General features: G+C 38.1%; 1 protein-coding gene across 1 annotated transcript; it reads right to left on the reverse strand.

The window, feature by feature from the left end:
• Positions 1–2389: 2389 nt before the first annotated feature.
• Positions 2390–14579, reverse strand: LOC130160629 (uncharacterized). Its single transcript, XM_056363249.1, has 3 exons — positions 14454–14579; positions 12605–12724; positions 2390–9779 (listed from the first exon to the last, which is right to left on the reverse strand). The coding sequence occupies exon 3, from the start codon at positions 9740–9742 to the stop codon at positions 5717–5719; it is 4026 nt and encodes a 1341-aa protein (XP_056219224.1). The 5' UTR covers positions 9743–9779; positions 12605–12724; positions 14454–14579; the 3' UTR covers positions 2390–5716.
• Between the last annotated feature and the right edge of the window lie 22 nt (positions 14580–14601).

Consider the following 14601-nt stretch of genomic DNA (forward strand, 5'->3'; position numbering starts at 1 on the left):
AATTCCTTCATTTTTTCCACAAGGCCCCATCATCTGCAAATGATAACCTTCCCATATTTGGTGACATAGACTAAAATACATAATTTATCATGATTGAGAATAATATAGAACTAATGAAACTCCCTTGTGTAGTGCCATTTCTGCTCCAGTTTAAATAAATGTGATGTCAGGGCAATGGGCCTATAATTTGATGGGTTGCATCTTTCCCTGGTTTCCTTACAGGTACAATAACTGCCTCCTTCCAGGCAGTTGGTATACTACCTTCATCCCACACTTTATTATACAATGTTAATACTTTAATCAATAATTCACTCCTTAAATGTTTTAACATTATATAACCTATTACATCCTTTCCTGGAGCAGTCATTCCAGTTTTAGCAAGTGCTCTTTTTAGTTCTTCCATTGTAAATGGAACACTCAGTTCATCATCAGTATTCTTCTTCCTTAAAGCATCCATATTTTCAGATTTAGTTTTTTTTTTGTACCTCTTCTTCCCTCCTCAGATAAGTTGTTAGAACTGTGTATCACAACAAAAGTATTAGCTTTGCTTTCTCACTATTAGTTACTGCTAATTCATTTTCAATTGTTAACTCCATTCCCTTCTGTCCCCTCCCATCTTTCTAATCATTCCCCACACTTCTCCTACTGGAGTTGTGTTCCCAATTGTGTCACAAGACTTTTTCCCAATGTCATTTCTTCTTGCCTCATTCTCTTTCTCACTAATGTCTTAGATCTTTTTTTTGTGTATCATGTGCTGGAAGTTGTGGGTTCTATTCATTAATTTAAATGCCCTGTTTCTATTTCTAACAGCCTCTTTACATGTATTATTCAACCATGGCACTGCTTTCCTGTTTGTTTTTCCCTAACTTTTAGGAATAGATTTTAGAACGACTGCCGTAATACCTTCTGTTATCATATCATTTAAAGTATCAATATGCATACTTCCATTGATCTTATTTAGATAACCATCACTTTCTTGAACTTCTCCAAGTTAGCTTTGCTGTAAACCCATTTTCTACCCGTCTACTTCTGTTACTGATATATGATTGTTTTGATCTGCCTATGTTTCCTTCATTACTTGCTTTCCAGTCAAACATTGGGGCGATGTTACTAGAAACCAGTGTTATGTCAAGTGCATACCCTTTCCTGTATCCTGTTTCCTTTAAATCCAACTCATCTATAGGTACTTTGATATCTGGCTCACACTGGGCGATGAACCTCAATATCTGACAGGAGCTGTGGTCAGAGAGAAAAGGGCATGAACAAAGCTGAGGGTGCATAATGAGGAGCGTGGGTATTCTTATTGTGACAGGGACAAAAGTGTGTGTGCTTGAGTCTTCAGTGCTATCAAAATGAAGCAAAACCTTTCTGCCCACTAGATTTTTACTGTGAATGTATTGGGTTACACACCTGACACACCTGCTGTTTCTGCCAGGATAACAAATGCATCTGCTGTTTATCAAATCACTTAAAAAGCCCTCTGTTGAATCAGAGATGGTGTCGACAGCAAACTTAGCTTGTTGCCTCAAATTAATTAAGTTTATGTGTTTGTTCACATTTCTCATTGTACTAGATGATGCAAATTCATCCTCCTTCAGTCGGGTGTTGGAGCAACCTCTGCCACAGGTCAGGAAAACATGGTACCACACCAGCACAGACTGAAACATGTACTTGCAACCAACCATTTTCAAAACCTATGCTTACTTAAGATCAAGCACCAGTGGATTTCTATCATGCGTCCAACCGTTTCCTTTCCACAGCAGTTAAGGAGATTTCCCATTCTGGGAGTTAAAGTGAAATGACACGATTTTAATTATACTCATGAAGATTAGCATTCATTCTCTTTCAGTTGAATCCTACTGTCATGAGACATTTTAAGATGTAATGTGAAATTTTAAGGTTGTAATGATGATGATTTTGATCATTTAATTTGGTTTTCATCAAAATTCATATAACAGCAATAATAATAAAATAATTTCACCTTTTTCAACAAGCTCTAACACACAAACCCCGAGATTTCTTAAGGATGTCAGTGTTTATCTCTCAACTCTGCCTTGAAGAAAACAGACAAATACCATAAGGATTGTGAATTTATCATAGGAAAATAAAAGTTTGTCATCATCTTATATCTTATATTTAGGTGTGTGTACAAGATGTGACAGGATGTTCTCATTTTAAAACCATGTCTTTTGATGACTGAAAAGTAAAATGTAAATTGCATTTATGCTGCCAACTTCCTCCTTGCTGAATGATCTGTTGTATATTATCAGAGTAGATCTGGGTGGGACAGAAGACAAGTTGGTCGTTTTTTAAAGTCTTTGGATTGTCTTCTATGACCGAATGACGGCCGTTCTAATAATCAGTACATCACTCCCTAAAATCACCATAGTTCTTTGTAGTTCCCAACATCTTTCATTTTTTATTTTCAGTAAGCAGCTATTCCTTTTAGAAAAAAAAAAACAAAAAAAACAACAACATAAAAAAATAGCATATACATGACAATGAAGGTCAAAAAAGGCACTAATAAACAAACTGGAAAAACAATTGAAAACACAAACAACCACTTAAAAACAGACCAGAATGCCTCCAAAGGCTAAATTACAATAATCTTATATCTACAAAGAAAAGTTCAGTGTAACATTATCCTAAAAACAAAAAGAATAAGAAGCCGTTATGAGTTGTTTTGAAAGCTTTTAGTCAACCCTATTCATCTTTGTTCAACACAATTTAAACAGGAATCATTGTTACTAATTCGCTCTTATCCATTTAATGTAAGACACTTGTCTCTTGTGTGAACCATCATTTAGCTTTAAATTAATTCTTCAAATGCATTCCCCTTTAAAAGAAATGTATTTTCACAGCAAATGAGAACTCCATTCAAATTGTACTCTTTATTGCTAAACCATTTATGAGTGTGAAACACCTGTCTCTTGTGTGAACCATCATTTAGACTATTAAGAATCTTGTTCCTGTTTGATTTCCACTTCACTTTGTGTTTGAAACATCTCCATAATGAAGACTGACCGATTTTCTTGCTCCTGTTTGATCAATGTACTCTCAGTGTCCTGACATATGGTTACCATGGAGTATGATGATCCTGCTGCTTCGACTGGGATTTCATACTTGACATCCTCACTGTCTGATTCTGTTTTCACACTGCTCTCAGTCTTTGTACCTACATAGTGCCTGGCATATCCTTCAGATACTTGTGGTTCAGCCAGGTTATAACACTGGGCATCCTCTGTTTCTGATTCTGTTTTTATATGGCCTCCAGAGTTTGGACATATGGTTAAAGTATATCCAAAGGATCCTGCAGGTTTATCTATTTCCTCAGTGACTGGTTCTGGTTTCATATCACCATAATGTGAATCATCTTCCTCCTCTTTGATCTGTATGTTTCCCTGGAAACGACTGTCACAATCTCCACTCACAGGACTCCCTGTCATCTGCATTATTGTCCCAGGATCGGTTTGAGACTTTGTGTCCTCCTCTTCAAACCAAAGATCCTTGTCAGTTTCAACATCAAGATGGGCATGATTGACATCTGAAAGGTTTCTCAATGGCTGAACAGCTCTACATCCTTCATTCGTTTTTGTTGTTTTCAAAGATGATTTAGGCCTTTTCTTATTTTGTCTCTTTTGTACCAATCTTTTTGATTCTTTGCGTTCAAACACAAATGGTAATTTGAATACCTCATTTGTTCTGTGCAAATTGTACCGGTATTGTTTGACCATGGTTTTGACTTTGGATGCAGTTGCTATGGAAAATTCCCACCGCCTGTAATGTTGTGAGCTTAGATCAAAGTTATAGTCAAGGATGTCAAACAGTGCGCCTGGGAAATAGTGTCCTGCTTTCTTACCTAGAAATCTACAGATCTCCATCACTACAGCTCTAGTCAACAGCTTTAAGTCCAGTTTTTCCTTGTCTCCTGATTTTGATGTCACATCTAGGTCCAGATCCATCTCTGTGCAAATGGGATAACAGTCTCCACTACTCTGCCTATCTCTCCTTGATTTTACAGCACCCATGTTATCACTCGGTAGTGTGGCTTCTTCCTTCTTTGTTTGCAGTGCCAACTGTCTTTGTCTGATTGTTTCCTTCCTTTCATTTCGTGTGGCAGTTGCCTCTTTCACTTTTCTCACATCTCTAAGCTCTCTCGGAGTACAAGCCTGAATAACAAAAACTTCTCTGAACCAGGTGGGCCCTCCACCATACAGTGTCGCCATTCTGTAGAACAGCAGTGAGAGATTTATATCTTGGTTCTGCATGCCAAGGTTGAAGTTGTGTTCAAGAACATCATTAATGAGCTTATGTTTTGTTCCACACAACCTTTTGGCAAAACTAGCCACTTCCCTCATAATACCATTTGTCAATACACGGGGGTCAAGTTTATCTTTTGGTTTGTCTTTGTCAACACATAGGCTTAGACCTATTTTCTTGCAGAGCCGGTAACTGTCCATTATTGTCTCCTCTGCTGCTTGGAAAGCAGAGGACAGATCCTTTGTAGGCTTCTGAGCTGTGCAGTTTACTTCTGGAGAGACTGTGTCAGTCATGGCATGTGGATGAGGATGTAGCAAGGGGTCAGGGTCAGATTCATCACGACAAAGTTTATCATTTCTGTCTTGATAACATTTGGGGCAATATTTTAATTTTGGATAAGTAGATTCATCTATGCCTCTTGAGTCAGGGAGCTTAAAAGGCTCTTTCCGGTATCTGGGTTTGTTAGATTTGAATTGATAATTATTAACTTTTTCCGAAACTCGCTGTGCAAAGACGTTGTGACACACCTCATTGTTCAAATTCAGATGAAAATTGTAATCCAGTATCTCTGTGATGAAATCACTTTGGGCTGATTGCAGTGCTGCTGTAAAAGTGCTCATTTCAACCATGATGCCATTGGTCAGTAATTTTGGATCAAGATTTAGTTTTACTCCAGATGCCACATTGAAATCAATGCCCAATTTTTTGCATCTGGAATAAGAATAAAGTGGGCAATGTTCTACATGAGGCACTGAGAAGATCTGTTGAATTTGATTAGCCCGCAATTTCCACAACAATAAATCAAGCTCATTTTCTTGTTCAGTGTCAATGGAACTCCCTACATGTTGGTCTATGATGGGAGTCTGGGAAGAGCCAGTACTACATGTATCTAAATTTGGGTTGTTCTGGCAATCCATCACCATCATTAAGAATTCTTTGTGCTTTATTGGCTTTATTTTATTGAAGCCTGTTACATTTGTTAGATTTCTTTGTTCCAATATAACAGGAATTCGTGCGACAATGGTTTTAGCAAAGTCAGAGTCTCCATTTTGCCAATCAAAATCAAAGTTGTGTCTGAGGATGTCAAGACAAATCTGATCAAATGTTGCACACAACTTTTCTGCAAAGTTTTTCAATTCAGTCATTGCCCCATTGGTCAATTTGTTGATCTCAAGTTTTTTATGTGGCTGACTGCCGATTACATTTAGCTTCAGATCAATGTCTTTGCAGAAGGGATAGATGTCCACCCTGTGTTCTTTGTTTTCAGCTTGTAAATCAGGAGGACACATGGGTCCAACATCACACTCTGTTGTTCTCGATATGCTGCTGACTTCAGGGTTGACGCTGCCCATGCTCTGACTGGCCATGTTAACCGATGATACAACGCCGGGAAGTTCAAAAACCTCTTTTGAAAGTTTGACTGCATCTTCACTATTTTTTAGCTGTCTTACTCTATTCATAACTTCACATGCAAAGGTTTTCTATGGTGTTCGCTCCAAAGGCCAAAGTCAAAGTTGTACTCAAGAATCTCCATGATGAAATCCTGCTGGGATGAATTCATTGCTAAGGCAAATTTAGCAATTTCAAGCAGAATAGAATTAGACAAAGAGTCAACACTGAAGATTTGTTTTGGGCCAAATCCAACATCAAACTCTAGGCCGGCTTTCTTGGACCAGGCGAATGCACAGTACTCTTTTTCTAGTGAGCAAAGGATTTGTTTTACACGATTTGCACGCAGCTTCCACATATTGCTCGCTGTTTCCATTTCCTCTTCTTCCATGTCACATTTGTATGGCACATTTCTTGGAATATCGGTCTTCTCTTCATCTCCACACAGTCCTCTTTCATCAAGCTGACTTGCAAATGTTGGGTTCACATTTGAGATCACGATTGGTAAACTAGATGAACCATCAGTGGAAGTGAGGAAAGGTTCATGTGTACCCAGACAGCTTGATTCTGATTCACTATGGATGTCAGAACTTGTTGGATTTTGCAAGTCTAGGGCTAGACCCAGCCTTTTGCAAATGGGATAGCGGTCTCCACAACTCTGCTTATCATTCCTTATTTTTGCGGCTTCCATATATTCACTCTTCATCAGTGTGGCTTCTTCCTTCTTTGTTTGCAGTGCCAATTGTCTTTTTCTGATTGTTTCCTTCCTTTCATTTTTCTGCATGGCTGATATCTGTTTCTGTTTACTCACATTTCTAGGATCTCTGTGAGGACATGGTTCAGTAACCAAAATGTCACTGAACCATTTGGGCCCTTTGTTATTTAGTCCCATCACTCTTTGGAACAGCAATACAAGATTTATATCCCGGTTCAGAATGCCAATGTTAAAGTTGTGTCCAAGGAAATCATTAATTAGCTTATTTTTTGTTCCACACAATCTTTTGGCAAAACTAGCCACTTCCCTCATAATCTTGCATGTCAATACACGGATATTAAGTTTATCCCTTGGTTTGTCTTTGTCCACACATAGGCTTAAACCTATTCTCTTGCAGTGAGGGTACCTGTCCATTATTGTTTCCTCTGCTGCTTGGAAAAGAGAGGACAGATCCTTTGTAGATGTTTGGTCAGTGCAGTCTGCTTCTGCAAAGACTATGTCAGTCATGGCATGTGGACGGGGATGAAGTACATTCACAGGATTAGCTTGATCCTGACAAAGTTTATAATTTCTGTCTTCATAACATTTGGGGCAAAATTTATTTTTCGGATAAGTAGATTCATTGATGAATCTTGAGTCAGGAAGCTCAAAAGGCATTTTCAGCAATCTGGGTTTGTTAGATTTAAAAGCCGTTGTTGTCATTTTTTCCACAACTTGCTGTGCAAAGACACTGCGGCAGATCTCATTGTTAAAAGTCAGATGAAAATTGTACTCCAGAATCTCTGTGATGAAATGCTTTTGGGCTGATTGCAGTGCTGTAGCAAGAGTGCTTACTTCAACCATGATACCATTGGTCAGTAATTTTGGATCAAGATTTTGTTTCACTCCAGATCCCACATTGAAATCAATGCCCAATTTCTTGCATCTGGAGTAAGAATAAAGTGGGCAATGTTCTACATGAGGAACTGAGAGGATCTGTTGAATTTGATCAGCCCGCAATTTCCACAACAATAAATCGAGCTCATTATCTTGTTCAGTGTCAGTGGAACTCCCTACATTTTGGTCTATGATTGGAGCCTGGGAAGAGCCAGTACTACATGTATCTAAATTTTGGTTGTTCTGGCAATCCATCACCATCACTGACAAATCTTTTATTGTGTTCTTTAACTTCTTAGACCCTGTTAGATTTGATAGATTTTTGTGATCCAATATAACAGGAATTCGAGCAAGAATAGTTTTGGCATGGTCAGAATCTCCATTTTGCCAATCAAGATCAAAGTTGTGTCTGAGGATGTCAATACAAATCTGATCAAATGTTCCACACAACTTTTCTGCAAAGTTTGTCACTTCAGTCATTGCCCCATTGGTCAATTTGTTGATCTCAAGTTTTTTATGTGGCTGACTGCCGATTACATTTAGCTTCAGACCAATGTCTTTGCAGAAGGGATAGATGTCCACCCTGTGTTCTTTAGTTTCAGTGTGAGAATCAGGAGGACACATGGGAGCAGCATTACACTCAGCTGTTCTTGATATGCTGCTGACTTCAGGGTTGACACTACCCATGCTCTGACTGGCCATGTTAACTGATGACATAAGATCAGGAAGTTCAAAAACCTCTTTTGAATGTTTGACTGCATCATCACTATTTCTAAGCTGTCTTACTCTATTCATAACTTCACATGCAAATGTTTTCCTATGGTGTTCGCTCCACAGGCCGAAGTCAAAGTTGTACTCAATAATCTCCATGATGAAATCCTGCTGGGATGAATTAATTGCTAAGGCTAATTTGGCAACTTCAAGCAGAACAGTATTAGTCAAACAGTCAACACTGAAGTTTTGCTTTGGGCCAAATCCAACATCAAATTCTATGCCAGCTTTCTTTGACCAGAAGAATGCACAATACTCTTTTTCTAGTAAGGAAAGGATTTGTTTTACACGATTTGCACGCAACTTCCACATGTTGCTCGCCGTTTCCATTTCCTCTTCTTCCATGTCACATTTGTATGGCACATTTCTTGGAATCTTTGTCTTCTCCTCATCTCCACACTGTCCTCTTTCATCAGGCTGACTTGCAAATGGTAAACTGGAGGACCCGTCAGTGGTGGTGAGGAAAGGTTCATCTCCATTTTCATAATTTTCTGAATCTGTGACTTCGTCTGAGTCTAAAGGACACATGTAGCCGTGATTATCCTCCAATGTTTGACTGGTCCACAAATCAGTGTGATGAGACAGTGTGTTTGCCTCTTCCTGTTCAGCCTGTTCTGTTCTGCACCGTTTGGTGACATGTTCTCTAGTTGTTGAAAGAGCTCTTTTTTCCTGTTTACGTCTTAAATCAGAGTGCCTTCTTTTGCTGACTTCAAAGTGATATAGTGACGTTCCCACACTGGGCAAAGGGGATCCTTTTTCAAGGAAATTTGTCTGAAAGGAAAATGGCTCACTTTTAAAATCAGTGATAAGTCGCTCTCTCCTTTTCAGTATGTCTAATACCTTGAACCAAACTTGATTTTTTTCCTGTTGATTTTTAAAATCAAGTTCAAAATTATGCTCCAACACACTAAGAACAATAGATCTGTAGGATGCAGTCAGTGCTCTAGTGAACTGTACTAGTTCTAACATCATGCCCTTTGTCAGTAAACCTGGATCTAGACTTTGTTTTGACCAAACATCAAGGCTCAAACCAATTTCTGCACAACAAGGGAACGAGGGAGGAACAACATCCTCTTTCGGTTCGTCTGTTGACTGAGGCTCTGAATACTCTAATTCATCAACATTATCACTGTCATCAGCATGTGGTCCATCCATCTCTTCCATCTTCATATAGTCTTTAGATGGTGCTCGTGAACACTTCAATTTATCTTCATGTTCACTTTCATCCATACCATCCATGTCCACCAAGAACCAGTCAGTCTTATATTCTGTAGATCCCATGTTAGGCCCACTTTTGCTGTTGCTGCTACATTCTGGCTCAGATGACGTGTCAAAGAGAGTAAAAGCTTCATGTTTATCTTCAGGAGGATTTCGGATCAAGTCTCTGACTTTGTGCAGAATTTGAGAAGTAAACTCAATCCGCTGTTGCTCACTTTTCAATCCAAGATCAAAATTGTTCTCCAGAATATTTGTGATAAAATGCCATTTACTTTTGCGAACCATTTTCGCAAGGTCACAGACCTCCAGTATGACACCATTTGTTAATGAATGTAAATCCAATTTCTTGTGTGTGTTGGATCCAACATTAAAATCTAATCCCATTTTTCTGCTGTAATGGAATGGTTCTGGATTCCTTGAGTACTTCTTTACATGTGTAATACGCCACTGCCAAATTGTATTGGCATCCATCTTTTTATTGTTCTTCAGACTGCTGGTGTCCCCGTCTTCCATCCTCAGTGATCTTCTTGATCTTCTATGTCTTCCTTTCCTGTACGTAGTTGACAGGAAAAAATGATAAATAACCCACACACTATACATCAGCCTTAAGTCATAGTCAAGTGTATTAATTATGTAATTGCATTATACTGTTTCATGTATTTTGTGTCAATACACTTGATTACAATTGACAGTCTGAAGGCTCAGGGGAAAAGCAGTGCTTCATACTAATGTATGTAGTCTTTCAGTAAACTTGCTCATGCAAAGCATGTATTCTAGCCACTGTGTAACGCCACCAAGTAACAGTACACATAATGGCTTATTCTCTTCAACAACGGTTCGGTCGACTGCACAATTCATGTGGCGTGCATTCATTAAGGCCGTGACATCACCTTTACTTTGACTTGACAAACCTCCAGAAAGAGTTGCGCATATAAATCACAGGCTGTTAACGTGATGAGTGTAGAAAGCTAGATCGGTCTAACCCAGGCTACAAACAGAAGAATAAATAGTAACAAATAGAAATATATATATATATATATATATATATATATATATATATATATATATATATGAATAATTAATGAAAAAAAAAAGTCTTTCACAAAACACATCAAAAATCTTTCATTTTGAATTTTAAGTAGCTGTGAGCGCTCTGACAATCTCATAACCTCAACCATCTTCTTTTGTCATGTGATCTACTTTTCAGATGCATCGTACAGATCGCATCATTAAAAGGTGCCATATTTAGATATTTAACTTTTAAAAGTTCAGTCCCTGCTAAGAAGCCCATTGTTAACTGTTAAACAGCTAGCCCACTAACTGCAGCTGGTGACGGCAGTCCTTGTTCTGCTCTGAAGCATTGGTGAGCTTGGTGTAGCGGCACATGTAACAGTTCTCCACCTGAGCAGACATTAACTACCATCACCAGCTGCACTTCAAGATGGTGGAGTTACAGTCCCATCTTTGGGAAACACGATGCAGGACGAGCCAGGGCAGCGAATGACCTTTCAAATGAAAGTACTAACATAGCAAAAATAAATAACAGCACTGTCCCAATGAATACTCCATATGAACTAAGCAAAAAGTGTGATTTGCTGTGACACAATTCATAAACAGAAGACAGCATTGTGGGCATAGAATAGCGGCGAGCAAACATCTGAAAGAAAGAGTGTGAAAGTAGCAGAAAGATATGAATCATAACTTCCAGTCCGGACATTCACAATAAAATCAGAGAAAAAGCAGATCCTGATTCAGATCGTGGACTGCTATTACACCCCAAAAGATTATACCCGAAACGATTGTCATATGATCAATGTGGTCTCCTCATATGAGGAGCAGGTTTTTCAAGGACCTCTCTCTTCTATTGAACAATAATTGAGGCCGTTCTGCTCCTGGGAACACTTAGAGCTTTGAAATGGTGTCATACCCTTGCAGTGACCTATGCCTTGTCACAGTATTTCATCATGGAGGTCTACAGAATTCTTTGAAATTCAAGGCTTGATTTTTGCCCTGTCATGTCCTGTCAGTTGGCTGACCCAGTGCCTGTGTGATATAATGAAGATAACTACCCACTGATTATACATGTAGAAGATACCAATTATGCTGTAAACAACAAATGGACTGAATAATTACAATAAACTCATTGGTAAAGAAAATAAACGACACAAGTTATCTCTTTATAAGTTGGAAGGATATGACATGTGGTCTATACAATGTATCTTCATCATCATTCAAGTGTATAAAATCCAGCATCCTGCTTTTGTTCCCATAGTCTGCAACATGGCACCATTGCCATGGCAACATTTTCTCGTTTACTTGACAATGTTAGCTTAGCCCACATATTAACAATGAACAATACAATTGCCAAAAATCGTTTCTAAATAAAACAATATCAACACCAACAGCCATACTATCAAAGATCTTAACCATGTCCTGCACTTGTCTATCACTTGTATATCTTACAACCGTTAATGTAGTGCAAGTTGCACATTATTTGGGGGAACAAAATCTCATAGCAGACTGTGTGCTCTTACTTTGAAAAGCAGAAATGCTGTTGTGAGCAGGCAACACATTCTTGTGTCTGAGCTGTACAAGTGGATTTTTGTTCAGACTGGTGTAAAGTCTATCTCAAAACTATGTGTGTAAAATACATTTTGATTTAATTGTGAATTAATTAAATGTATTCAGAGAAATGTTTTAAGATATTTTTGTGAGTTTACAAATTAATTTTTTGTATTTGTGTAAGGTGTTTTACATTTACAGATTACACATTTCACAAATCATACTGAGAAAAATCTACCTCCATAATAGTGTATCTTATGTTCCCCCCAATTTAAAATGTCAATTGCCTGAAAAATAAATACTTACCTATTCTCAGGAAAACACAAAAACTGTTAAATCAAATGGGAAACCTCTAAAATAAATAGATTTAACCAATTAAATTAGAAACTCAAGCTTTTCTTTTAAAATGAAAGTAATTTTACTGTTATGTAAATAATGTAACAATTCTTTTACTTGAGTACAATTTTCCAGTACTCTATTCTTTCCTCACCATAGTATAAGAGTTATGTGAAGAGTTTTGTGCAAACAACTTATATTGGTAGGAATGTGTTGTGTAGTGCATCACATGCTGGTCTATGGGCATATGCATCCTCATGCAAATCCTGCATAGGAATACAAACAAGAGAGTAGTGATAACTTCTGGCCAAAAACAGCATCAGTTGCATGTGAAAATTAGATTCAGCTTGTATTGTAGACCCCTTTCTACATGCTGCAAAGTCTGTAGCTTCAAGATGGTGGACTGACGTTGAGACTGAATGAATGTTTTCTTTTCAGATCAGCAAATTTACTGTGTCAAGATGCCACATACTGTACCTTGTAAAACATAGTTAGCTTGGCTGCGACACACTCCAACACATCTGGCCCACATTAGGTTGTTTCGACATCCTAGTTGAGTATCCGTCCAATCAGCATTGATGCAGGTCCATTGTAGCCCTGAAAGAAACACAAGTTTGAATGTTTGTCAATGCATTGCTTGCAGGGCACTGAAAAATAGGATAAACAGCAGGGTGTAATGTTGAAATGAAAAACAACCAAAAACATCTTTGGTCTGAGTTTCATTAATCATAGATAAAAAAAACTAGGCAAAGGAGGCATTCCTCTGCTATCGGTTGGATATGTAAGGTTACAAGGAGCAGATTTCTGGGGGTCATTAAAGTAAGTGCAAGAATACTATGAAGATAAGTAAACCAGACTGCCCGCACAATCATGATGTCTGCAATGGTTTGTCATGCAACATCTAACGGGTCGATCCCAGCAACCACACTGCAGTATTAGCGAATAGTCAACTGGCTACTTGTGTGACACATTTCCTGTAATTGCCACAGTGCTCAAGTGCCTGTGAAGACTCCAAGTATGTGGAGGTTTACCAGTGCTGACTGAGACACACAGTCATTAAGGACGTTCTATCACTACCACAAATACAAATAGCTTTACAAAGCTTAGTTGATTTGTTCAACATAATAATTAGGATGAAGCACAGACCACAGTTACATTTGCATAGGATACTGTTACAGTCAGATGACTGAATGAGTCAATAAAAAATAAAAAGAAAACACAGTCATTAGTAAACATTAATTTGTATAAGTGATTGTTACTATTAAAACTATTTAGTATTTAAGGCACATGAAAGACAGGTGCAGTACCAAACAATATGTAGATGCTGGATAGTTTTATTCAGTTTCCCGGCACAGTAGGTCCACAGTTTGTGATGACCTGTGTCAGAAAATGTGATATTCATTCTATTTTTATTTTATTTTTTTGTGAGAAAACAGAAGGTGACGGAGACTGACATAGAAGACATTAATAAACATTCTTTCATTAAATCCTCTCAATTAGTGAAATCACTGAAAATGAATTCTTTCTAGGCTATTTAACAAATGAAAAGAAAAGAAATGTCAAAAGTGCATATGTCAGTCAACTGTATGTCTAAATATAATTTATTCTGGCCTCTTGCTCAGTTTCTTATTTTTACTCAATTATTATTTAAAGGGCTCAACTTTCTGTACTACATTTCTTTAACGCCATCTTATTACAGCATATCAGTACCGTTTGCTTTTGTTTTGCTAAACAGCATTTAGATTGTTGTTATTATTATGATTAAGATGGTATGCTTGCTCTTCATGACTCCTAACGGGATTTGACAGAGAAGAAATCTTTATGGATTTGAGGATCAATCGATCATACAAGGATTTCCAGAAGTTATGAATTTTGTCACAAGCACAAAATAGGTGTCCTGTTGTTTCTAAGTTTGAGCGGGTGTGCCACGGTGAAACTACAATGGTGCGTCACTTTAAATGTTGCTGCTGTAAAGAATTAAGGAGCAGCTCTTATCCTTTCGAAAAGTAAGGTCCATTGTTCCCTACGCTGAAGGAGATAAGATAGGAAGCATTGGAGCTCCTTTCCTTGTCAATTAAAGAATCTGACCAGCTCTTATCGTGGCTGCAGCTTTGACACTTCTGGGTCATTTCAATGAGTTACGCAAACAAGACTTTTCGACCACAGCCCTGAAACCAGTCGCTTTTTGTTATTAGCGGGGCTAGTGCTATTTTCTTAACACTGGAAAGATGCATCTTCGTTGCAGTTTATTGTCTTTAGATAAATGCGTAATCCGCCATGAATACAATATGATAGAAAAGGACTAAACCGACGGAGGCTTACTCACCTAATGCGGGTTGAACAATCTCACTCCCCTCTTTTCACTTGCGAACAATACACGATTTCACTAACGGTGTCTTTTCTGAACGTAGATTTAAGGGCATATCTCTCAACTACGAAAAAGACTCAAAGCTCTCACAGGAAGTGATGACAAA

The sequence above is a fragment of the Seriola aureovittata genome, chromosome 19 (assembly GCF_021018895.1).
Source record: "Seriola aureovittata isolate HTS-2021-v1 ecotype China chromosome 19, ASM2101889v1, whole genome shotgun sequence".
NCBI classification, from domain to species: Eukaryota; Metazoa; Chordata; class Actinopteri; order Carangiformes; family Carangidae; genus Seriola; species Seriola aureovittata.